The sequence below is a fragment of the Cyphomyrmex costatus genome, unplaced genomic scaffold (assembly GCF_001594065.2).
Source record: "Cyphomyrmex costatus isolate MS0001 unplaced genomic scaffold, Ccosl1.0 scaffold497, whole genome shotgun sequence".
NCBI classification, from domain to species: Eukaryota; Metazoa; Arthropoda; class Insecta; order Hymenoptera; family Formicidae; genus Cyphomyrmex; species Cyphomyrmex costatus.
In genome coordinates, this window is record NW_017279244.1 from 261,619 (window position 1) to 287,255 (window position 25,637).

General features: G+C 32.4%; 2 protein-coding genes across 2 annotated transcripts in view; one reads left to right on the forward strand and one right to left on the reverse strand.

Annotated features, from left to right (window-relative positions):
• Positions 1–17,570, reverse strand: part of LOC108778210 (lost and found) — a 115,542-nt gene extending 97,972 nt beyond the window's left edge. Inside the window, exon 1 of the mRNA XM_018545327.1 lies at positions 17,352–17,570. Coding sequence (XP_018400829.1) covers positions 17,352–17,570 — 219 coding nt within the window. The remainder of the gene's footprint in view (positions 1–17,351) is intronic.
• Positions 17,571–18,065: 495 nt separating this feature from the next.
• On the forward strand, positions 18,066–18,748 carry LOC108778204 (histone-lysine N-methyltransferase SETMAR-like). The gene is made up of 2 exons (XM_018545321.1): positions 18,066–18,069; positions 18,246–18,748. The coding sequence occupies exons 1-2, from the start codon at positions 18,066–18,068 to the stop codon at positions 18,746–18,748; spliced, it is 507 nt and encodes a 168-aa protein (XP_018400823.1).
• The last annotated feature ends 6,889 nt before the right edge of the window (positions 18,749–25,637 follow it).

The following is a 25,637-nucleotide window of genomic DNA, read 5'->3' on the forward strand; positions in this document are numbered from 1 at the left end:
AATATATCTACATAAAAGTTAAACTGTCGTTACATAAATTCATAATACTAAAATTCGAGAATCTGTATATAAACTTAGACTTCATATCTGTTATTCCATCTTTGATCCTAATAAAAATATAAATTTTAACATTGTTTAAAAATTCAAAAACTAAAAGTCATATTCACCTAGTCACAAATTATTAAAATCTAATACAAATATAAAAGTCATAAATATTATTATTACCTTTGTACCCCGGTTGACAGATGCAAATCAAATCGGGATCGTTCACTTTGAAATACTCACCATCAAGATATACGTTACTGTTTACCTCACAAGTAGGTATATCTTCATCACTTGCAGCTAAAACATATAAGAAGCATTACATATATGTTTATACTTTCTATAATTTTATTTAATTGTACCTGCGTGCGCGTGTGTGTGTGTGTGTATATATACACACACATACGCTCCATACACACATTCCACATATATATATATATACATACATATATGGAACATCCACATCACGGGAAAAATTTATGAAGTCGAAATAAGTTCAAGGGCTCAAAGTTTTCGTTTTTATATGTAGTTTAAGAAAAAACATGATGTTTCTAAAAATTAAAAGAGGCTACTTTATTATGGCGGTTAGAATGAGTAAAAAACTTATGGAAATTATTGAAAACATTTATTTCATTGATCAGGTGATCCAAAATTCATTCAATTTCCATAAAAATCGATATTTGTGGATTTTTCGAATCACTCATGAACAATCCGTAGTCACATTTCCAAAATTCGAAATGATGGATTCAATATGGCGGCTGTACTGAATAAAGAACTGACTGGAATTCTTAAATCACATTAATCTAGTAATCTAAAATTTATTTATTTAATCGTAAAAATTGAAATCTGATAGTTTTTCGGATCACTTATAAATAATCCGCAATCAGATTTCCCAAATTTAAAATGGCGGATGCAATTTCCTAATCAGTAGGACTCGTTGATTGATTAAAAATGTTTTTTAAACGTTTTAGTTCAATAAAATCGCGTTTTAAAATGAAAAACAAAAACTCGAAAAATCTTTAGATATTGATTTTTAGGATTAAATAAATTTTTAGACTATTAAACTCATTATTTAAGAATTCCAGTCAGTTCGTCATTTAGTTAGTTTATAACCGCTGTACTGGATCCATTTCGAATTTTGAAAATATGACTATGGATTGTCCATGAGTGATTCGAAAAACCCACAATTATCGATTTTCAATGGAAATTGAATGAATTTTGGATCACTTAATCAATGAAATAAATGTTTTCATAAGTATAAAAATTTCTATAAGTTTTTTATTCATTCTAACCGCCATATTGAAACAGCTGCTTTGAATTTAAAAAAAGTTTTTCCTTAAACTACATATAAAAACAAAAATTTTAAGCCCTTGAACGTCTTATTTCGACTTCACAAATTTTGCCCAGACACTTGTCCCCGTTGACGTGGAACGTCCTATATACACATATATATATTATATATAAAATTTTATATATATATAATTAGTTATATATAGTTAATTATATACTTTCTTGAATTTTAATGAAAATAATTAACTGTTGTAAATATACACAATATGTATAATATAGTATGTAAGTATATACATGCATATATTTTTTAATTAAGAATATACTTACGACAAATTTCTGTTGGATTTTTGCAACATGTTGTTGGAGTTTGCCGTAAATAGCAACTTTCTTTTACCTCTGTCATGGCACAATTATAATAGTCTATACATCTGAACGCGGCACTATATTTTAAAAAATTACAGTTTACTCAATAGATTTTAATTATCTTTACATTATCTATAGTTTTACTGTAATGAATTGAACATTTTATATATTTTTACATGATATCAAATAAACATTTTATATTAAATACATTTTTTTATAAACTTTGCATTGTGGAATGATAGTTTATAGACGAAAAATTTAAATAATCTAAAAAGTGACGTGTAACTATTCGATAATCAGAAATCCGTCAAATAGCTATTACAAGTAAAGCAAAATACGTCAAAAACTTTATACTGATATGAAAAAGTTCCTTATACGTATATAATATGTAATTTATATTAATATGTCTGTCGTATTATCGTGACACGTATTATCGTTATTAAATTAACTCGAACTATAACACGTAAATAATTCAATAATGAGAAAATGGGATGTATTAATGTAACGCAGCATAAAACCGTACATGAATCTTTCATAATATTGAAAAAAGATGCACCCATATACATACTGAACGATTTATTCATAATTCAATTTATCCCAAAATTCGCATGTTTGGAATACAAAATATGATACTTTATGCTAAAATAAATAACTTTTTCTTTGAGCAAAAATGTGTCCGATAAATAATTTTTACGCGTTTATTCGTAAACTTAAACCTGCTGCAAAAACTACTTATCGCAATTTTGCTAAAGAAAAAGTTGTTTGTTTTAGCATAAAGTATCATGTTATGTTCTGAATGCACAGATTTATGGAATATCCACACAAATATAAAATACATAATTTTTTTTACGAAAAATAATTATTAATAAAATGTAATTGATATAAAGAAAGTACTCAGTTATTTCTACAAAAATATATAAAATTGCATATACATATATTGCAAAATATATGTATACTCTCAATGTAAAATTCAGCTTCCTTTATGATACATATGACAAATAAGTTTAAAATCGTGATGTGTATGTAATATTGTTATTATTTTCTTTAGCATATAATGCTAATTTTATCTTTATGTATAATAATTTATCCATAATATGGAATAATCTTGCTTAATGGATTATACATATATATATATATATATATATATAGTATATGTATGTATACATATACACACACATATATATAAATACTATTAATTATTAAAAATAATGTATCTGATTACGTTACTTGATATACAAAATAATTCAATTTATTTATTATATTTCTATGTTACACTTACATTTCATTCTCGACATATGGAATTTTGCACAAGCATGAGACATCGCAAACGTTTGAGTCTTCAGGGTTAAGGAATTGGTCGGCATTGTATATACGACCATTGATGTAACACTTTACTTTAGATCTCTGTTTGATATGGTTACAATTAAATCTTTTTGGGCATTTATCCTCTTCGTTGTCGTATACTGGAATACACCCGAGATCTTTGTAATAAGTCAATGGACCAGGACATTCAAAATAATCTTCACGAGAAAAAAAATATCAAAAATTGTTAACATAATCATAAACGAGTGAAATTATTTCAAATCATATATTTGTATTTTTTTCTATTACTATTTCTTCAATCTGTCGATGTAATATTCGGTTAATTTTAGATGGAAGTGTTATGTTCTAAAATTAGTTAAAACGTAATAATTCAAGCGATAGGAAAATGATGTATTGATTTTTCCTTACCGTAGTCGGCGTAGTCAATTGCGACAACGGCGGCGACGAACGCCACGTAAACGCACAATTGAATACAAATACGTGTGTTTCCCATGATCAAACACGCGTTATTCACTGTGTGTTCGCGTTACATTACTTATTGCGATTTGAGAAGGATGCGAGGGCGTGAAGGAGAAGTTTAAAAATAAATATAAAAGAATCTCTAAACAGAAAGAATAGTATAAAAAAGTATAAACTTTGTATATAATCCACATAAATATTTAGTTCTATAATCATACATGTCTTGATCAATATACAATATACGTACAAAGAGTAATGGAAGATATTTTAATCTTTAAAATTTAATAATAATTTTAGAACTTTTATCAAGCACAATTGCGTGTTAAATATCGCAATAGAATTCTTATATTAGTTATTATAATATAATGCATTGTTTATAAAGAATTAATTAACTTCGGTGTAACAATTTTGTAGGCATATCAAATCCTATTCAAAGTTATTCATCCAAATAATACCTGGAAATCGTTTGCTCTCTCAAACAAGAATATATTGTATATGTTGTTTAAATAAAAAACTTAATTACGTTAACAATTATGCTACATAGTTTTTATACATATATTCCAATATTTTTAATCTTGATTTTAAAGATAAAAAATTTATATTTTATATATACACACATATTGGTATTAACTTTCAAATTTTAGCTGTCGTTTAAACGCTTGTTTTTACATTAATAGAAAACGCGCGAAATTTTCCGCGAACTTGCAATAACAAGTCAATATTTTTACAAGAAATTATCAAGAATAGATTATTCTTTTACATGTCGTCGCCTATAAATCTCGCTTGCAAATGTTGTTATCGGTTAATTCATAATGAAAAATCAACAAATCGATATTGGATAGACATAAAAAAAAGTTGTATGATTTATGTCTATATATAATATATAGAGTTACAAAAATAACTACAAGAGAGATAACTACAAGATAGTTATCAAGGTTAACCGCAAAATTCATATTATGTTCATGTATAGAACGCATATACGTCGATCATGCGAAATAATCTTTCTACGAGACGTACATTTGTATGAGCTGTACTTAATGTGGTAATAAATCACGATTACTAAGAATAGTCAGTGTGATCTTGAATCGTTACAAGTTGGTAACTCTTTCTCGGCAAAGCATTATATATTTTTATCACGTAAGTAAGGAATAGTCATTAGGAATTTTGCAAAATTTATTGTATCTACACATGTAATCGTACATCGTTTTACATTTATTGATTTTATTCTATGCTATTATATTTATTTATTTGAATTATTTAAAATAATGAGACTAACATTGAATCGTAAATCTAACATAATGATTTCAAAATAAGTCATTGTGTTCAATAAATTTGGTAAATGTAACTATTCTTTTTTGTATAGAGAATAAATTGAAAACTCTACCTTGTTACATACAATAAAAATATACATTTTTCACTTTGTTTTTAACAAAGTCGTTTGCAGACATTCTGGAAATGTAAATGATTTTGCGCAATTGATTCGTAAATAATTACGTTAATCATTCAAAATCTTAGAAAATAAATAATCTTTCGCAGAGGTTTAAAATAAAAAGATTGTATATGTCATTACGTAAGTTATATAATTAAGATGGTCGGAATTAACGCTTTCGTCGAGAAATACATAATACATATACTTTAGATAAATCCTATATTATCTGAATCGAATATCATAATATCTTTAATATATTATCATTTTGTCGGAAAGCACTAACTGAGACAAGAATTAATGGCGCAAACGTGATTTCGCATACGCCAAGATAATAATTAATCGCGAAGAAACGTGCAAAATCGAATGAACGTGTCAAATGAATTATAGGTGAAATTATTTTACGATTAAATGTCGCTAGTCCCCTCTCAGATATTTCATCTTAGCGAAATATTTATCGCGATGCAGCACGATAGCGTTTAAATAAGTTTTGAGTATAGAAATTAGGAAAGGCAACGGATAGACGAAGTTTCCTGAGATTTTGAAGGAATGATCCACGGAGGATCAGGGTATTAATTCTCCATTCGAAGTGACACTCGAGACGTAACGCCGTTAAACGCGTTACCGTGTCAGCCGTATGGTACCACGTAAATCACTGGCGGGAGTACTCCCAGAACCAGCTCATAACTGCGAATTTACTACACGCTGCCCGCCAGTACGTTACTCGTACCTCGGGCTGAATGTTCGCCATTACACTCGGTTACAGCGGGTTGGCCGATGTAAGCCGAATAAGTTCACCCGCTTGGGAAACTGATTTATCGCGTTCGAGGGATTGGGTCATTAGTCTTATCCCCGTAACTAATGACTCAATCTCGGTCGGCCCCCTCGACTGCGGATTTATCGACCTACAGATCGTACGATTGAACTGAATATTTCCATGGCGGCGGTCGACTCGAGCGAATGTAAATCCGCGTGAGGAGCTCGAACCGCAGTGAGAATCTTATCGTGAATGCGCAGTCCTTCCATTTCAAATGGCTTGTTGATCCATTAGAAATTACTCCGCATAAATATCGGGACTAACGGCAGTTCTTTTAATAATATGAAATGAGCGATATATTTTCGTGGAATCTCATTTTGTAAATTATATTAATTATGATTTATGATTTTTTAAATTGATTAATTAAGTACACAAAAAGAATTCCAATTTTGTTGAAAAATATAAAATTTTATTTTAACTATATAGATGTGAGAATAATTTAATCGGACTACCAAAATAATTTTATTACAATTTCACTCTAGTTACTAGAATGTAATGTTTTTTGCAACATTATTCCTCATTTTTCAACGTAATTAGTATGATGGGCCAATGAAATTATTCTCAGATCTGTAGATCTGTGTTAGCAGAATTGTTTTGTCCGTGTAAGATCAATGAAGCGGCAGTCGTTTTCTGTTAGGAATTACTTAGATAAAATTTAGATTATAGAAACAACAAATTTAATCAAAATATATTTATATGTCAGTTAATTATAAGTACGCTAATCAAGAACAGTAAAAACTTGCTAATACACGCTTTGAAATAAAAAAAAAACCTTCTGAATTAAAGTCAGTTATTTATAATATGTTTTTTTTTACGCTATTGCGAACAAGATAAGATATATTTTTACTGTTGTTCACTATTTTTAACATTTAGTACACAAAGTTAATGTTTAAGCAAACTTCGAACGAAATTTAATATCGTACGATGCGTATATATAATACTTGTGCACTGAAAAGGTAAAGCGAGAGGTCTTAATGTTCTTCATTACTTTAGTTCACTTTGCAAACGTGAAACAGCTATAATTCAGTCTTTATTAACACGACATGGCTCCTGAGTTTGTACATTTATTAGTAATTCGATACATCTCATTCTCGGTGTCGGCGAGATAATTAATTACCAGTTAAAGAATAGCATAATTTTCATAGTAATGCTATATTCCAAGAAAAGACAAATGGTAATTAACGAAACATTAATTAGAATTTTGCTCGTACGAGAGACGTCTGATAAATTATATTACATTCAGTACATGTAGTAAAAATAAAATACGTGTGCTTGTTTAAATCCGTAACAGTTTTTAATGTAAATAAAATAGATATTTAAATTGTGGAATAAATAAACGTATGTTTCTTTTTCAAATCAATCGTCAGAAGTAGAAAAGTAAAAATTACAATCTATTTAAAACTAAGAAATATGTCAAAAAGCTTGAAAGATAACAAATCAAAGATGGAGAATAGAGAAGGATTTGCTGATATTTGATGTCAAAAGTAATATCACATTTAACATAAGTGGAGAGGAAGCAAAACAGATATACTAGCAAATGCACGCTGTTCCGATAAAAAGATAAAAAATAAAGCAAAGAGGAAGCGAACTGAAATATGCACGAGATGATGAAACTTGAAGATGTCTGTCGGCATCTCGAAGCTTTCGATGTCGAGAATTTCGCAAATGGTACGATCTCATTTTCGCGTGAATGCTTTCAAATCATCATCTATTGAAGTTTTTATCAGTTGCAAGTGCTCGTAACGACTCATAAGGGTTGTTTTATTTACGTTTTTGTCGTAATTACTCGGTGGAGAGTTTCTCGCTTTGAGTGTTCGTGAATAAACGCAAAAAGAACTGCGTCAAATTGTAAATTAAACAATTTAATTATATAATAATTCAATACGCTGAATATATGCTCTGTTATAATTTACAGAAAAACGATAAATAAATGAGACTTTTGCAGACGCAAATAATATATCCGAATAACCAAGTAGAAATCAAAATTTTTTGGTTCAAATATTTACTGACATGGAAAAAATTCGATAACGGTTATATTGACAGATAAAACGTGAATGAAGACGAAATTATTTATCGGTTCAGTCACGTAGAATTTTCGCAGATTACGTGATTTGGCTAAACCATATAATCCTGTAGCGATAAGCATGAGTGATAAAGCCAACATCGCTTTTATTAAACTAACCAGTTGGAATCATATATCGCGCGTGAGTTTCGCTTTTGTTTCATAATATCTGTCGTTGCATATATCCATGTATATAAATATCTGCAAAACAGAGAGGAACAAGAAATTATGTTATTTTCCTTCCTTTGAATTACGTATACGTGTATAATATCTATTGTCGCAAATCTAGACGGAAATTCGTAGTACCGTTCCGTGTTACAGCGAGCTTTTCGAAAAGCCATGATACTTTAGAATATTATACGCCATAACTGGTCGTGGTTACGGCCAGAACGAGGGCAACTAACATAAATTCGGTCAACTTAACGCTGCAACACTTTACAGTAACTCTCTTAGTTAGTATCGCCTCCCCCTTCTCAACCGTTCTCTTTCCTGACGCCTCGACGAGAGGCTGCACAGCTTCCGGGAACTTGCGAAATTCTAAGCACTGCACAAATTCTCGGGGGCGATATCATGCTGTTCAAGAAAGTTCAAGTCGACGTTATCATTACTTGCACCCACGCGTAATCGTGAATGTTCGAATGATAGAGAAACAATTCTTCAGTTGTCATTCGTCGAATTGAAAAGCTTTGTTTTTATTTCAATGAATTTTTGTTTGTGTTTTACAGTCTGCCTTCATTACGTAATCACGTCGGATTGCAGTTTGTAATTTAACACAGTTGGACATTTATTATGTAGATCGATAATGAGAGACGTTTTTTTACATAACTCATCAAACTAAAGTAGAATGTAATAAGAATGAGTAATTATATATAAACGTTTCATTATAATTACAAATTTGTGACTGTAAGTGAATTGATAATTAATACAATTGCATATTTTAAAGGTATCATTATTCAAGATTTAAATTTACAACTAATGCATATTTGATATTACTAAAATAGTAGATTTTATATATTATTTTTCAAAAATAAATGCATTAAAAATCTACATTTTTAATATTATGTGGAAATAGAACTGTAAAATCTATATATTCTCTTATAATACGCTCGTAGATCTTTGCTTGGGCGAATGAAATCTTGAAATCAAAATCATACACTTTTTATTTTACCATAACTTAATATTATTAATTATAAATATATATATTAATAGTTAATAGATTAATAATTAATAATATTGAATTTGGCAACATGGAAAATGTACAATTTTGATTTAAAGATTTGTGACTCGTCCAAGTATAATCGAGCACGCACAAGTAGCGCGTCAGAATACATAGATTTTTCAGTTACAATGTTTGCGCCTGTAAACTAAATAGAAAATTGCACGTATGCTGTTGAAGACACTCTAAAAGTTACTATGGAGCCCGACGTGACTACAAGCTTAAGCCTTTGTCTGGGCCAACAGCCGTCAAGTTAGACCGAAAAGAAGAGCAGTGGCTTACCGGCGGCTGCCGACGGAAGCAAACGCGAAAACTAAAAGCCCCGTAAAACCGTGTGCACGAAGTAGAACAAATTTGCCTTCGGCTTTGAATGAAGTAAAACGATTTTTTCCGCCGGAAGCACACGCGTATGGTGTAACGTTGATGCTACATCGTGATTATGTTAGAAAAAAAAAATACAATGATATATTTTTGAGAATCGGTGGGAACAATTTATACTGATACTCATCGGTTAACAATTGCCTTCTAAAGATAACGCGAAAGCGCATTTAACATTGCTGCATATACATATAGTTACGTAAGGAGTAAAACGCGGTTGCACTACTGCAATGTAACGTGCTGATTTTTCAGAATTCATTGCACAGGTAATTATTATTTTGATAAAAGTTACGCATATATCAAAGTTGTATCAGCGATTTACATCAAGTAACGTGATTCTTATTTTTCCATTTCGCTCAACGAGAGGGTAACGTAGGTATGTATTACGATTGCATTATGAAAAATTTAGCAGCTCAGTTATTTCCACCTCCCTACGTAAATTCTACCTACACAATTCTTTCTTCAAAAAATTCGTAGACCATCACAGGAAAATAGCGTCGTTATTCTAACATAATATTTTTAAACAAAAATACGTTTCATCTCGACATCACAAATTTATTGCGTAACATATTTATTGCTTGGCAATTTCCTATTCATTTTTTAAGATATTTATTATGATACTACATGTAGTTGATTGATATCAATAACGAGGGATTTCCACTTTATTAAGTTAATACGAAACTTCGAAGATATCTATAGATTAATTGAAAGCTGTATATGGAGAGGGGAGAGGAACATTCCGTAATATCCCGCATATCTAGCGGGAGGTATTTAGTGCTGAAACATAGAAGATGCTGCGGATCATCTCCCACTTCCATTATCAATATCTCGAGATATTTGCAAGAGCCGTGTACTAAGGGAGACTGCGGCAGCAGAGGCTTTGGCGGATTTACGGGACCGCCTTTCGAAGTTCATCCGTTAATGACCAAGCCTTACTCTCTCAGTCGGCGGGGGTGTAACTTCGCTCGCGAATATATTCCAAGCCCCGCTATTCGTGGCTGGCTCAATTAATGACACGTTGAAGCGATATTGTCACAACTTCCGGTTCTACGAAACCTCTCTCGCGACCACGCCCCGCTATCATCATCAACCGACGTCTCAACAATTGACGAAAGGTGAAACGGTGATAACTGAGAAGCCATTTATTTCCGAAAATCTAATACATTTCACTAAATAATCTCATTCAGGACAAGAATTTATATTAACTTTTTATTTTGCGCAATTTTTGGGGGGACTACGTATATTAGTTAATTATTAATTTGATTTAATTCGTGATAATACCGCGGTAGTTTATATGTAAGCGATTAAAAGATCCAAGCTAGACTGTTATAGGCTTTGTATTTGTATTAGTTATGTTCTTACATTAACGTTCTTTTTAATATTGTTTATTTATGCGCCTGAGAGAAAGCGTTTATCATTTCACACATATACCAGTTATTGTGAGGAATATTATTAAGGCCTCTGTAATTTAATTGGCTAGGATTTTATTTTTTTAGTTAGAGATGTCCAGTGTTGAAAGACTCATATTATAAGTTATTTTAAGATATTCAGAAAGCATTTTTTCATCGTTAATTTATATGCTGGAAAAACAGACATTTCAAAGTACGTTTTATTTAGAGATAAACAAAATGCATTTGTCTAACATTTTTAGCAATTATTTAGCAATTTTGTTTAATACTTCACATCTTGATTGACATATTGTTATTTTCTATAAAGTAGTTTTCTTGTGTACGTAGTTTCTTTCTTTCTCACTTTTTGAAAATTACAAATTTTTAACAAAACGCATTTCGAAAGTCTGCTCTTTATTTACTTACAGTAAATAAATACTTACTTAATATAAAAAAATTATTGTTAAAACAATATTTAAAGTTTTTATTAAATAAATATATCTTTATATTTAATAAATATTTAGTTGGTACTATTCAAATAAATATTTATTTAAGTTTATGATACTTTTTTTCTCAATGTAATTATCGAAAAATATAATAAACAAACATTACTTTTCTTTAGTGCAATTGTAGATGTATTTTTCGTAAAAAAAGGATTTTGTAATATTATTATATCTATTATTAATGATTTGTACAGCTTAATTACTTTGTTAATTGCAAAATAAGTTACGAAACAATTTGTTTTGCAATTATTACACTTCGTATACTTTGCGAAATTTTCTCTAAAAGTATCCAATATTTGATTTTTCTTCCAATTACGTAAACTCTCTCGCCTTGATTCTTATCGAGAATAGAGCGAAAATTTTACAATAAGTACGCTCGCCGATAATGAGTTAATTACGTTATTTGAATTAGCAATTAAAAAACAGATTTTTCCGCCAACTCCGCAGCTACCACATCTCTTTTTTCGCGAACGAAGTTAGCTTCGCGGGCCAAGTTAATTACAAGTTACAAAATTAGAACTTTACCGCCTGTTCCCGGATCCCAGGACGTAAATTAATCCAGCAGGACGGGAATACAAGAAAAAGAATATAAGCGGATCCTGTTTAAAATGTCGTCCTTTTAACAACGGTTGCATTGGAACAACGCAATTTGAAAATTAAAAAGCTCCATAGATATTTCTTGTACGACAAAGGCTTTTATTTCTTTTTGTATATTTATTTCATGTATGCAAAATGTACTCTTTTACTCATAGGACGAGCACAGAATGCAAAGATTGAATATTCAAAGCATTAGGATTAATTGGTAGACTTTTCTCAATTGAAACTGCCGTAATATCTTTTTTGCGCGAGAAATTTCCATCTCGCTGTCAGGATTAAAGGAAGAATTACCATATATCCACACAAGAATAGAATTCTGAAATTAAAAGTAAGTTTTTCTATGTATAGTGCGGTAGAAAATAATAAACTTAGCTCGGCACACTTTTGAAGTTCACTCTTCATTCACACTTATTCGTATTCAACTTGCTACATTTATGACTTCCGCTAAAAGTTTCAGTCTAAAGGATGAATAATGTATCTCGTATTCTCTGAACGGCAATACATACTGTATTTTATTTTCCAAAACACAATACTTTGCTGAAGAAACAGTACATCAGGATAACAGTGCGCTTTGCAAAGAGATACATCAAAGAGCAGAAGGGATCTTTTTCATGAAAAGACGCGTATCATATTTGAAAAAGAGAAGAGGGAGAAAGCAGCGCAATAAAAAGGTATGCTTAATGGCCCATTAGAAAAGCCATAAAAAAGATTAAAGTTAAAGTGCCATTATGCAAAATTGTACTGCTCTCTGACTTTCTGTTCTCCATCACACGTGTATCTATGCGCATCGCGCGCATCAGCGACGTGCACATGTAAATGTTACGTAGGAAACTTTGCGTTTGCGTATCGTTGGTAATATGTGGCGAAAAGTACCTGAAGGTAATTTAAATTAGGAAGATATTTTGCTGACTATAACACAGCTGCCGTGTCGTTTGTTTTTCGTAAATTATGTCCCTAAATTATTCCAGAGATCGTACTTCTCGGTGCTTCGAAAACCGTGAATATCGTGGTAGCAAATATATACACAGGGTGGCTAAATAAGATGCAACTAATATTTAAGTAATGCATGATTCTTTATTTCTGGTCGATAACGTAGTTTCCCGCGCGCGGTAAACGCGAGAGGATATTTAAGTTCTGAAATTATATATGAAGAATGACATTTAACACGGCAAAATACTTTTATTTTTAAATAATACTCGACGATTGTCATTTAACAATAACGTATGCTAAATTTAAAATTCTCCGCAGTGGTTATATTCATATAATACAATAAACAAATGATGCTTGAATCAATCCAAAGAAAAACAATTTTAATACTTTTGAATCAATTTGCGCATCAAAATAATTGAAATTTCGCAATCAGACTTGAAATAAAAGTAATTCACCTTCATTATTTAGGGCTAGTAGAGCTTGTATTATGCTTATCATATACAATTAATACTGAGAAAATTATTACAACTATACGTTTCAATCATTTCAATATGGTCATTATCAATAGTTTACAACAAAAATGTATAATTAATCTTAAATTGATATGATTCACTTCAATGAAACCTGATATATTATATTTGTCGGTTTTGTTGAAGATCATTTTTTTGTGACAGTAGGCTTGATGGTTATTATAAATTAAACTTTACTGTTGATATTTTGAATCAAGAATTTTGGCGTATCACCAGTAAAGTTTAATTTAAAATAACCATCAAAAATCATACGATCATCAAAGAAGATGACCTTCAAGAAGCCAAGAAAATATATCAGATTTAATTGAAAAGAATTATGTCTGTTTACGATTAATTACAAAAATTTTTGTTGTAAACTGTTAATAATAATCATATTATGATTGAAACGTATATAAGTTATAATTTAGTTTCAATAATAATTGTATGATAGCATAATACATCTTGCGTGGCTCCACTAAATCCTAAACAATTAAGATAAATTACTCTCAAAATAATATTTTTATTATTAAAAATAATTTCTTCTTAAAAAGATGAACCAGTAGATTCTAATCATGTCAATCAGAATTCCGGTCATCATGATTGGACTATCTGGTTATCTCAATCGGAGTTCTGATTGACATGAAAAATTTACATTGTTCAGAATCTATATTTTCAACCAGAAATTTTTTCTAGTATAAAATGGTTATCACAAATAGTCACGTAAATTTATGTGCATGTTTTGTTACGTTGTTTAAGTAATTTTTATATACAGATCGCATTGTATGTGATTTTAGCCACCCTATATTGCAGCTGGGCTGCAAACGAGGGCGTTGTTTACGACCGGTGTGGAAGCGTAATTGAGTGCGCTTAATAAATAAACAAGCTCGTGCTCGGATACGCATCCACGGGATGCATAGGGAGGTGAGCTGTAAAAAATGAATTCATTTTTCAGGGAATGTTGGTCGGCTCGGGAAATATACTGTCGCGACATTCCACTCGAATCGCGAAAGTACGCGTGAAAAAGCCGCAATAATCGGCATAGCGCTTAATTGATTTTTTTCTGACCGACCCAGAAAGAAATTATTATTTGCGATAGACACAGATAGAATTAGAGACAAAACGAGGTATATCATATTTTTTTTAATGTACTTTATAATCTAAAAAGGAACAATAAAAGATATGATTTAATGAAGAACTCTGGAAATACATCTCGGTTTGATTGCGAAAAATCAAAGGAGGAAACTTGGGACAATGGAGGAACTGAACTCCGCTCGCGTTTCTCTCTCAAGAAACGAATCTTGATTAATAGCGCAAGTTTGCGTCACCATGTCCCGCGTCGGCCATGTTCGGAATGCATAATGGGTGGAATACATTAAAATTCAACCTCGCGGACGAACTCAAGATCTCTCTCTCTCTCTCTCTCTCTCTCTTTCTCTCTTCCTTTCTCTTCGTAACAGCGTCATTCTAAATGTGGGAAATAACATCGTTCTTCTTGCAATTAGTGCGGCGTCTTTGATCGATGACGGCAATTAGGTCGGTCCGCGTCGAATGCACGCGAGAAGTGCATCGGCTGCACACACCGATCATTAGGGAAACCCAAGAAAAATCTTCATATGGCAAACCGTAAACAGTACGCGAATACAACATCAGTCACGATCTTTCGTTAATGATTCTCTGACTAAAGCTGTTTGCTACCAGATCTTTCTTCAGCCACCGATATCTTCATCCCTATACTATCGCGTTAATCGAAAAAGATAAAGATAAGGATTCTTAAATTGTTCTCCCTTCATACCTTTCCAATAGAAAAGAAATACGATAGAATTCATCTTGTATTGAATGTGTAATTACGCGAATGTTGTGTTTCTATTTGAATCTTTCCTTACGCAATAATAATATAATCGGATAATATAAATATTTTACACTAACATAGGTAACAAAATATTAGTGTACGAAATATAAATATTAATCAACCACAAAAGAAATATTCATCTTGTTTGAAGTTAATTATTCATACCTTCAATATCCTTATAATAACATAAAAATTATGATTCTGACAGCTTTATATTCTCAGTACCTAGAAACCGCTTTTTTCTATTCTTTTAAAACACGATAAAACCTTTTCTGTACATTTGGTCGATTTAGTTTACTACAAGGAAACAAATTTTTTACAAACGTAAAAAGCGGTCTCGCGTGTAGTTAACCTTCACTCTTTACATTTTTTTCCGTGTTTCGTCGAGAGTGAGTATATTATGTAAAACACAGACTTCTCGCCACACACAGCGCAGGAAAAGTGTCTAAAAATAATTACTGTCTAAAAATATTATAATACCATAGCAAATGGCGATGGAAATAAAAGTTGATACTAATTCTAAATAATATAGTTCTATTTACGAATTTTTGCTTTCGCTTTGATGGCGAGACAAATTCGTATGACACCATGTATTAGCGCGTTTAATACCGTCTGCAATTTCTAGTTGAAACACGAGCCACGCAGCAATTTCAGCACAAATTGCCGCGTTTTAATGGCTCCCAGTTGATCCTTTAAACACTTTCGTGCTATATAGCATTAAGTAGCTTAATAATTAACTCTTGTATAGAACTTGCTTCACAGTAAAATTCATCGCGAATTAATTGAAAAATAATATCCTTGTGTACTTGCATCATTTGCCTGTGTCGCTCAAATATTTAATATATCCGTTATGAAACTAGTCGCTCATTAACGTATTAAATCCTCATTATACAAAGTATCAACGCAAGTTAATATCTAATAGAAATAACCTTTTCTTCTATTAACATTTGGCACGCACTTTGCAGTATTCTTAATGATCTGATGAATATTTTTCATAATAAATCAATAGATTTAAGACTCTCATTAATACATCAGATTATTAATATTCTTGTAAAGGTACTTATTAGCACCAAAAGTTATTAAGTTACTTTTCAGTTTAATATTACTATTCTAATTCTGTGCTCACAATTGCATTTTAAGACTGAAAAAGATTTCGGCACGCGGTTTGCAGAATCTGATTATTACATATAAATTCACACAGAAATATTTGAGCACTAAGATTCGCTTTGACCAAATATAGGATTTCTCATCTTATTTAATCAGTCTTATTCATCTTGTTTTTCTAGGAACAGTAAGTATTCATTAACTAAGAGAATAATAAAAAAGATTTGGATCTCTGTATGATGGCTTGTATGTTAATTTAATGTTGAGAAACCTCAAGGCGATGAGTAAACTGAAAACCGGATCGACAAGACGACTGTCACGACCGCACATTAATGATTTTCGTCTATTTAACATAAGAATATACTTTGTGTGATATCGCGAATATTATCTCGACCTCGCCTTGACCTGATTTCTGCATCTCGAGGCGATCTCGTGTCGACCGACACTGCTAACTAGTTCGTTTACTCTAGTACTCAAATTGACTTTTCGCGCTTTGTTTGAAAGTACATCGCTCAAATTTAGCCCCACGACCGAAGATATTTATTCGCGCATTAACGGGCCGCGTACCCAATGGGAGAAATTGCGCAAATTGCGATATCGGCGCGTTTTGCACCCCTCGAATAATCAGCAATGTATATTTGCGATAATCATAATATAATAATGTAAATTAAATCTCTCCATGTAATATATTACGTGGCAATAGAGTTTCAAAATGGGATAATCTCCGTGCGTTCAATTTTCGATATCACGGACGAAGGGAAAATGTATCGCAAGTCAGTTTCCCGATCTTCATCGCTGCAAATGGATGTATGGTGGCTATATTTTTGTGCAGTGACACCGAAAAATCCCGATTCGCCGAAACTATATCAATCCCTTTTGAACTTCATCTCCTTTCTCATTATTTTTTTCTGAATTTATTCCTTATATACGTGTCCGTTATCCTCTCGATCGAAATCGTTAGGGGAACGTGAGATGGTCTTATCGTGGCGGCCTCCGCGATAATTCGCCACGAATCGCCGTAGAGCCGAGCACTCTCTGCTCTTGATAATATCCTTCGGCACACACACACGTGTGAATTTCATAGTGGCGACTTACCTTGTAACTGCCGACCGCGTGCGCACCATCGTAGATGTAGAGATGGTCGTTGCAGTCTAACTGCAGCTGATCGAATCGGAGCATAAACCGCTGGAGGATGCTGTGAGTCTGGAAAGTAATGGCGCAATCGAGATCCCTCTCATTTTGTGAGGTAAGAACGGCGCCGTCTATCTTCCTGTAGAGATCCCGCAGGAAGTATTTCTTGCAAACGTCGCTCATCTGGTCTGTAAGGAAAACGAAAACAGACGGACGAGAGTCAATCGATCCAACTTTTTCACAATTGGAAAAAAAATCTGATATAAATATATTTTTACGATCAACGTTTTTCACGCCATTAATCAAATCGTGCAAACACGAGATTTAGTGTACCTATTATAAAAAGTTCAATACATATTTATAATATAATATACAGGACCTTTTAGAGCTTGCACGGAAAGAATGGCTGTAATATTTAAAAATGTAACTAGATACAGATCTCAGAATAATTTTGTTGAACTTTTCAAAAGAGGATTATGTTAAACATAATGAGCGTATTGCAAAAAATGTCAATATTCCAGCAATCATTTAAGGCAATCTACATAATTATATTAATGGTCCAACAAAATTATTTTTAGATCTATATATGTAACTAAATTTTAGATCCTCCAGTAAAAATTATTTTTCCATGTACGTATATACATTGTTAAATTCATGATGTCAAATTATATATACTACATGGGTTGAAAAGTGCCGGGATTTTTCAACATCTGGCGCCATTAGAAAATGAACATGACTCATTTCGAGAGGCTCATCTATCACTAGTTTATCTATGAAGTTTCATGACATTTCGTCCATTCGTTTACAAGCTACAGTTGTTTGAGTGACGCTACTTTCGCCTTCGTAAAAAAAAAATAGAAAAACAGGAATATCGCATCTTGATCAAACATTGTTTTTTGATGGGAAAAACTCCTGAACGATCATTGCAATGGTTGCAGAAATGTTATCCCACATCTGCTCCTTCGAGAACAACAGTCTATCGGTGGTTTAGTGAATTTAAAATGGGTCGTACAAGCACCGAAGACGCACCTCGCTCTGGAAGGCCAAAAGAGGCTACGAATGCGGAAATCGTAAAGCAAGTGCATCGAATCGTTTTGAATGATCGTAAAGTGAAGTTGCGCGAGTTAGCTGAGGCCGTGGGCATCTCAAAAGAACGGGCGGGATACATTTTGCACGATGTTTTGGAGATGAAAAAGCTATCGGCGCGATGGGTGCCGCGCTTGCTGACCGTCGACCAGAAACAGCAGCGTGTTGATGATTCAACGGCCGGTTTGACGTTGTTGCAGCGTAATCGAGCTGACTTTTTTCGACGTTTTGTGACGATGGATGAAACGTGGGTCCATTATCACACATACGCCTGAAAGAGATTCAGATCAAATGAGGAAGTCATCGCGGAAACCGAGGCGTATTTTGAAGGCTTGGACGTTTCGTACTACAGAAAGGGCATCGAAATGTTGGAAAATCGCTATACCAAGTGTATCGCCCTCGAAGGCAACTATGTTGAGGAATGAATATAACTTTGCCCAAAAAACGCTCGTTTTCATTAAAAATCCCGGGACTTTTCAGCCCATGTAGTATATTCAATTTGAGTCCGTTCGATACATATCTAACAGTATACATAATTTCCGAGATATCGCGTATTATAACTTTTGTAGAAATAGAAATAGTCTTGCCTTTTATATTATGATATATTTCTATTTCTATTGTAAGTTTGACTTGTACTCGAAAATAACAAGGTATGTGGGAAAATATCGTCATTAAATTAGCACAATTCGATGTTTCCAAAAGTTAAGAAAACAATATGAAAGTCAACGTTTTGGCGGGCAGCAATGTTTCGCGTTTTCGACTCGATGGAACGAAACAAACACGCAATCGCACTTCTGCTCCATTACGCTCGCACTTTAAAAACCGCGCTTACGAAGATGAAAATCATGTTTTTCTAGGTCAGTGCTGAAAATTCCACTTTTGCATGCGGATGTGACACGCTATGACGCCTCGTACAAATAGCTCACAATGCTAGCGCGCGATTTTAGCTGGCAGATTTGCGGATTTGCATTTAAAACGAATGATAACGAATGCACGACAGTCGGCAGTCAACGCAGTCTGCGAAATAAGTTACAGACGCACTTTGTCCCGGGCTAGAGGACGATATTGCGATCGCCGTAGTTTCTCGACGTTATGCCGTAACATATTTCGGGACAGGCAACAGAGGTTGCAGGTTCTGGAACTTTGCGCTCGCGTCTTCGTCTTGCAGTCTTCCGCTTTCCCCCTTGTTGCCCAACCCATTACCATCCCTTTGCAGCTGGGCTCTGCAACATTGAAATTACTTACTCCCAAGACCCGCGCGGTCCCGTGACGCATGCGTTTACTCGCACCCGGCTAAAATGCAGCCTGCAAAAGCGGTTGTTGCGTCATCAGCCCGCTGCATTTTCGGTGTCGTGTAGAGAGAATGTAAACGTGCGGCAAATAAACAACCGCGGGAAATTTATCACGAGCATTGCAACGTGCGCGATCAATTACATCACGCATAATAATAATTTACCGCAGCCATCTCATCGACAAGATGTAACTGTGAGATAGACGAAAAGCGACTGATGCTATCGAGTAACGTGTTAATGTAATATGGGCGCAAATGTATTATTAATACGCGATCATGGCGTAAAAAGGTGGTAGGGGGTCACTCTCCAAATTTTGACAAGGAAAAACAAATTATGAAAACGCTCATTGACCAATGTGTCGTTCTCATGTTATTGATATGCACGGAAAGAACAATTTTATAAAGTATCTAAAAATTTAACTAATATAGTAGTAATAATAATAATAACTATTGGCTATAAATACAAATCTAAAAGTAATTTTGTTTGCACCATCAAATAATTATGCAGGACACTTGAACTGGACGCTAGAATGTTAAGATTTTTTGCAATGCTATTTTATTAACGTTTAAGCGTTCACATAATTATTTTAATAATTTAACAAAATTATTTTTAGAGCTACACTTAGTTTTTTAGATACTTTAGCAAAATCACTTTTTTGTGTAAAAAATATCGTTAAAAATCCTTGAAGACTGATTATAATATAGTAGTTTAGTGAAGTTAAAATAAAGATAGTTTTGTGTGTATGGTTTAATGAATAAATTAAATATAAGTAAATAAGTTTATATATAAAAGAGCGATCTGTCTGCGGTTGTTAAAGCAATACAAATAACATATTTATAAGGCGATAAGATAAATAAACATAAATAGAAATGAGTATACAGCCACAACGCAAGATGTCATAAGCAAAGTTATATATTTAAAAAAGAGAGACAAAGGAAAACGTTTCGGTCGAGTTTTGACCATCATCAGTACATAAAAAATTAATTATATATAACATAAAATAATAATAATCGCTAGATGTTACAATAATTTCGTGAAAATTCACAATGTATGATCTTTCAAACAGAAGTTAAAAACCGTAAAAATATAAGAATGAAGAAACGTTGAATTTAAAGCCGAAAAATGTAAAATTCAATGTATTTCTATTATATATCGGTGTATAAATTAATTGTGTTACAATACGCATTCGAGATTTGGAATTTCTTCTTATTCTTGTACATTAAATACGGAATTTCCAGATTCCAATTCGACAAGATAAAAATTTCCAAATAATTGTGGAATGCATTTATATTAACAAACTTAACTCCACAAATGTTTCGGACTCTGGATTTGAATCCTCTTCAATGCAGAAGTGAAGAGGACTCAAATACAAAATCGAAACATTCGCAAAGCTGATAAATACATTCCAGTTATTTGCGAATTATATTTTATAAGTATATTATTTACGAACTATAACAATCGCAAAAGCTCTTATAGGCAGTTTACTTTTATTTCATATTATAGTAAGTTTTGCCATTTCCCAGAATTCTGAGTACTCTCAAAAATTATAAACGTATGCATATAATAGATTCACTTAGATTGCATCAGACTATTTGAAAAAATTTATCTAAGAACACTATGTGTCTTCTATTAAATATGCGTTAACATATCTCTCGAGATTTCATGTCAATATTGAATCCTTATTTTTTTACGACACATTTACGCCGGTAATATATAATAAATATATTACATATAACACGGTTTATACTGTATAAATGTATTGTATAAATGTGTTTTACTGAGCTGCTACTCGGTGTAATAAGAACTCCGTCAAGTTGTTAAGTTTTATAGCTATTGGTATGAAATTTTACGAGTCTTCCTCACGCCTTCGCGCCGCCACCCGTTTGTCGAACACGTACGTTGCGTTGCACATCTGGGCGAGGCGGGTGAACAGGAAAAACGTGACTCGCTGTTAAGTAATGTATTATGGCACGCGCAGATGGCATTTCGAATCGACGATATAAGAGGCCACCGTCGATGCCTCTTGAGCCTGCATCCCCGATCACACATGAATCGAGAACCGATGAGCAATACTTCTTCCGTATCGACAAACATCGCTATTTTTGTAACTGCGCGATGAATTGAAGATTCGTCCGATAATTGCAACATGCATATTCCATCCTGAGTCAAGCGTCTCGAGGAAACACAAAAGCGCCATTACCTTGATATTGGAGTAAGCTGAAACTTTCTGTCGTTCTAGATATATTTAAACGTTTGGAACTCGGAAGATTCACAAAAGGCCCTTTGTGCAATAGAGCAAAACTGACGTCTTAAAGAGACTAAATTTGGTATCCGGTGGAGGGGGGGGGGGGCGACTTAGAGATCAGAAAAACAAGTACCAAAGACACAAATCTTCGTCGAATTCGGAATCAGTTTTAGAGAACATAAATTTTGTACGAACAGTGAGAATATCCGAGGAAGAACTATTTTCTCAGACAACCATGATTTAGCGAATTTAGCGAATAAGTAACTTTATTGGAGCAAGAAATTCCGACTCTCAAACTTCTCTTATATGAGGGATGATTCACTATAGACAAAATATCTATATAAATTGCTCCTTTAAGCTTTTCGATAGTGTTTCTGAAAATGAAATAAATGGAATTTCCTTAAACTTATTACGAGAAACGTTTTATGAATTTAAAGAGAATTAAATATAAAACTTTATCCAGCACTAATTAATAAATTAAAGCGAATTTTATGTAAATTCTTTGAGATTTTTCTTATCTTTTTGATATCTTCTTGAAACCTTTAAATTCAATGTATTTATCTTTTTGATATATATATATACGTTCAATCGTGTTTGTATTGAAACATTCTATTCCCAGTGGATCCATGGAAAAAACGCTTATATTAGAACGCTTGACCAACGCTCGGTCAGCTCCAAAGCGATTACGTTTCTCAATAGGAAGCGTCTATTCGGATGGGCAACGATCAAGAACGCGTGTCCTACTGTACTTAATCATTTACAGTTCCTCGTCGAAGAACCGATTCGCCGATTCGTGTAGCCCTTTAAACGCTCTAGAGCTTAATGCACATTCTGACCGGTAAACGGACTGAGCCGAATTATTCGACCGATTGGCAACCGATTGATTCCCACTGTCGAAATAATGGCTGGATTCGATCTCAATGCAGCCACGATTAACTTTAGTCTATTACGCTCAATAAGATAAGAATTTTGCCAAATTGTCTACATTTAGATATCAAACTACAAATCTAGAAGGCTTCACTTTCGGAATTTGCAATATTTTATATATAAATGTTATACACGCTAATATATTAGCGTTAAAGAATTGAGAATGATTATATACATTTTATAAAAATGAAAATATGAAAAATTCTCCACATTGTATTTGAACGTAATACAAAAAACTCGGCGAGAATTTAGAATCTGAATAAAAAAATCATTCATTTAATAAGAAATATAGATATATTTTTAAAATGTTTTTCATCTGGATCACTCGCATTATTTTATATAAGAAATTTTGTATTCCCTGATGTATTAGCATCAAAGAATGAAAAATGTATGCATACAATATTATGCATTTTTTTTAACAAAATAAAAATATGAAAAATTACATATATTTATATATTGTAGATATTTGAAATATTATAAAAAATTCGACGTAAATTTAGAATTTGGAACAAAAATCATTTATTCAATAAGACATAGATATATATTTTTAAAATCTAATTAAGATAAAATAAGAAAATTTTTTACACTATAAAATTATATTATTAAATATAAATTTTTACTGAACAGTTTGTACAACATTTATTTTTGTAAGGAAATTAATTCTCGAATCTCTTGAGATCGTAAATTCGCGATTTTCTTGGTGACGACAATTTCGTTCTGTTCTTATTTTTCAGATATATGTAGATATTGAATATTGCATTTGAGTGTCAGAGTTTGTGAAATAATACTGCTTCTCTCTGCACCGTTTTATTTATTACTCATCAAGCGGCACATAGAATGTGCGCTTAATTGCCAATTTTTACAGTAGCTTACTACTATAGTGTACTTGATTACTGCTACATATATATATATATATATATTGCAAGAAAAGTTATATTTGAAAATGTAATAAATTATTCGTGTAATTATTCGATATTATATTCCAATTTAAAGACAATCAGTTTTGATTACTCCAGTGAGTAATTCGATAAAGCGTGTCATGATATCCCACGAATAATTCCGAGGTCATATCATCGTAGCTGTCGCCTTATATTACAATTTCATTTGAAATAAAAATTTGCATTATCATAGAAATTTTCGAAATAAATATTTGCTTATTAAATTTAAAATAATTTTTTTCACCAAAATGAAATGTTTAGGTATAATTTTTAATTTTGATTAAGAACAAATAATTATTTTACACAAATCTTCAAAATTCCATAGAAGAACAGGATATTTTTGAAGTATTCAGAATTCACGTATATCTTTTAGGTAATATTGTTCTCAAAAGTGATACAATTAAAAAAAACGTGATTTTTGAGTTATTACCATGAATGAGTTAAATAAATATTCAATCTTCAAAAGTAATCTAACTTAACATCATATTTAAAGAAAAATAAAAATCATTAAAATTTAAAAAGGAGTCCTTTAAAAAGTCATTGGCACAAAACTTAAAAAGAATGTTAGTGTAAGGATTGTGAAACAAATATGATAAAAAATGAACTTTTGAAGTAAGGAAGCGAATTATGTTCTATGTATTGAACATTATGGAATTTTGATCGAATTTTAACGATTTGTATAGACGGAACAATTTGTGCAAGGCATTCCGCGCTCAGAAAAGCGTGAGGAGATCTGTTCGACTCGGTTGAGCTTCACCGCGATCGAGATTTCTTCGCCGATTCGTTCCGGCTGGACGGGCCACAGGAACGAAGGGACGAAAATAAAAAGCTCGTAACGAGATCGCTCTGCGCGAGGGCAAGAGAAAACGCGGCGTCGTCGTCGCCCCGAACAAGAAACTCGATTGAAAAGTTTCCGCTCGTCTCGCGACGAAAGATAGTTTTCCGCACGACGCGGCGCGCCCTTCGCAGCTGCCGATGGACCGTTCGCATCCGAGGCGAGAACATTTTCGGAGCGAGTCTCTTGCAAAGATTCTCGTGAAGATAAAAGCTTGCTGTATTTCCGCCGGCGGTCACACGACGCTGATGTAAATAAGGTAATGGCAAAGTGACGATGCAGCGTCGGAATGCCACGTGCGTGTTACATCTCGTGATCATCAAACGGAACAGTTTTCCTTCCGCTAGTTTCACTTCAGATAACTGTCTCCATTAGTAATTCTAACGAACGTGCATATTACTGAATTAATTATTAAATATAGCTTTAATTTTGTCTGCTTATAATAATATTGATTTTTCAACTATCCCATTTTTCTTATAATATTTTTTAAATTAAAAAATATTAATGTTTTATAATGTTTTTAATAAAAATAAAGAAAACGTTTTTGTTCTTATTAGTGTATCCCTTTAAAAGGCGATAGCCCCATTAATGTACTTCCAATTTGTATACAATATGTACACACATGCATTAGACTCATTAATGTGTAGTTACTAAAACAGATAATAGATGTAAGCTAATTGTTTAAGTTAATATTGCATAAATCATTATTTTAATTATACTTACAATTTTAATGTACACTCATAATATTCTCAGCTCCAATACGCTAATAGAAATAAATTTAAAATCTATTATTGGACTCATAAATTTCTCTAAATTGTGATAAGTATACATGTTTCAGAAAATGTTACTATACTTTAATAATTAAAAAATGGAATATTATTTGGTATTGTGTATACATTAATAATTTAACTTGACAAAAAAAATACC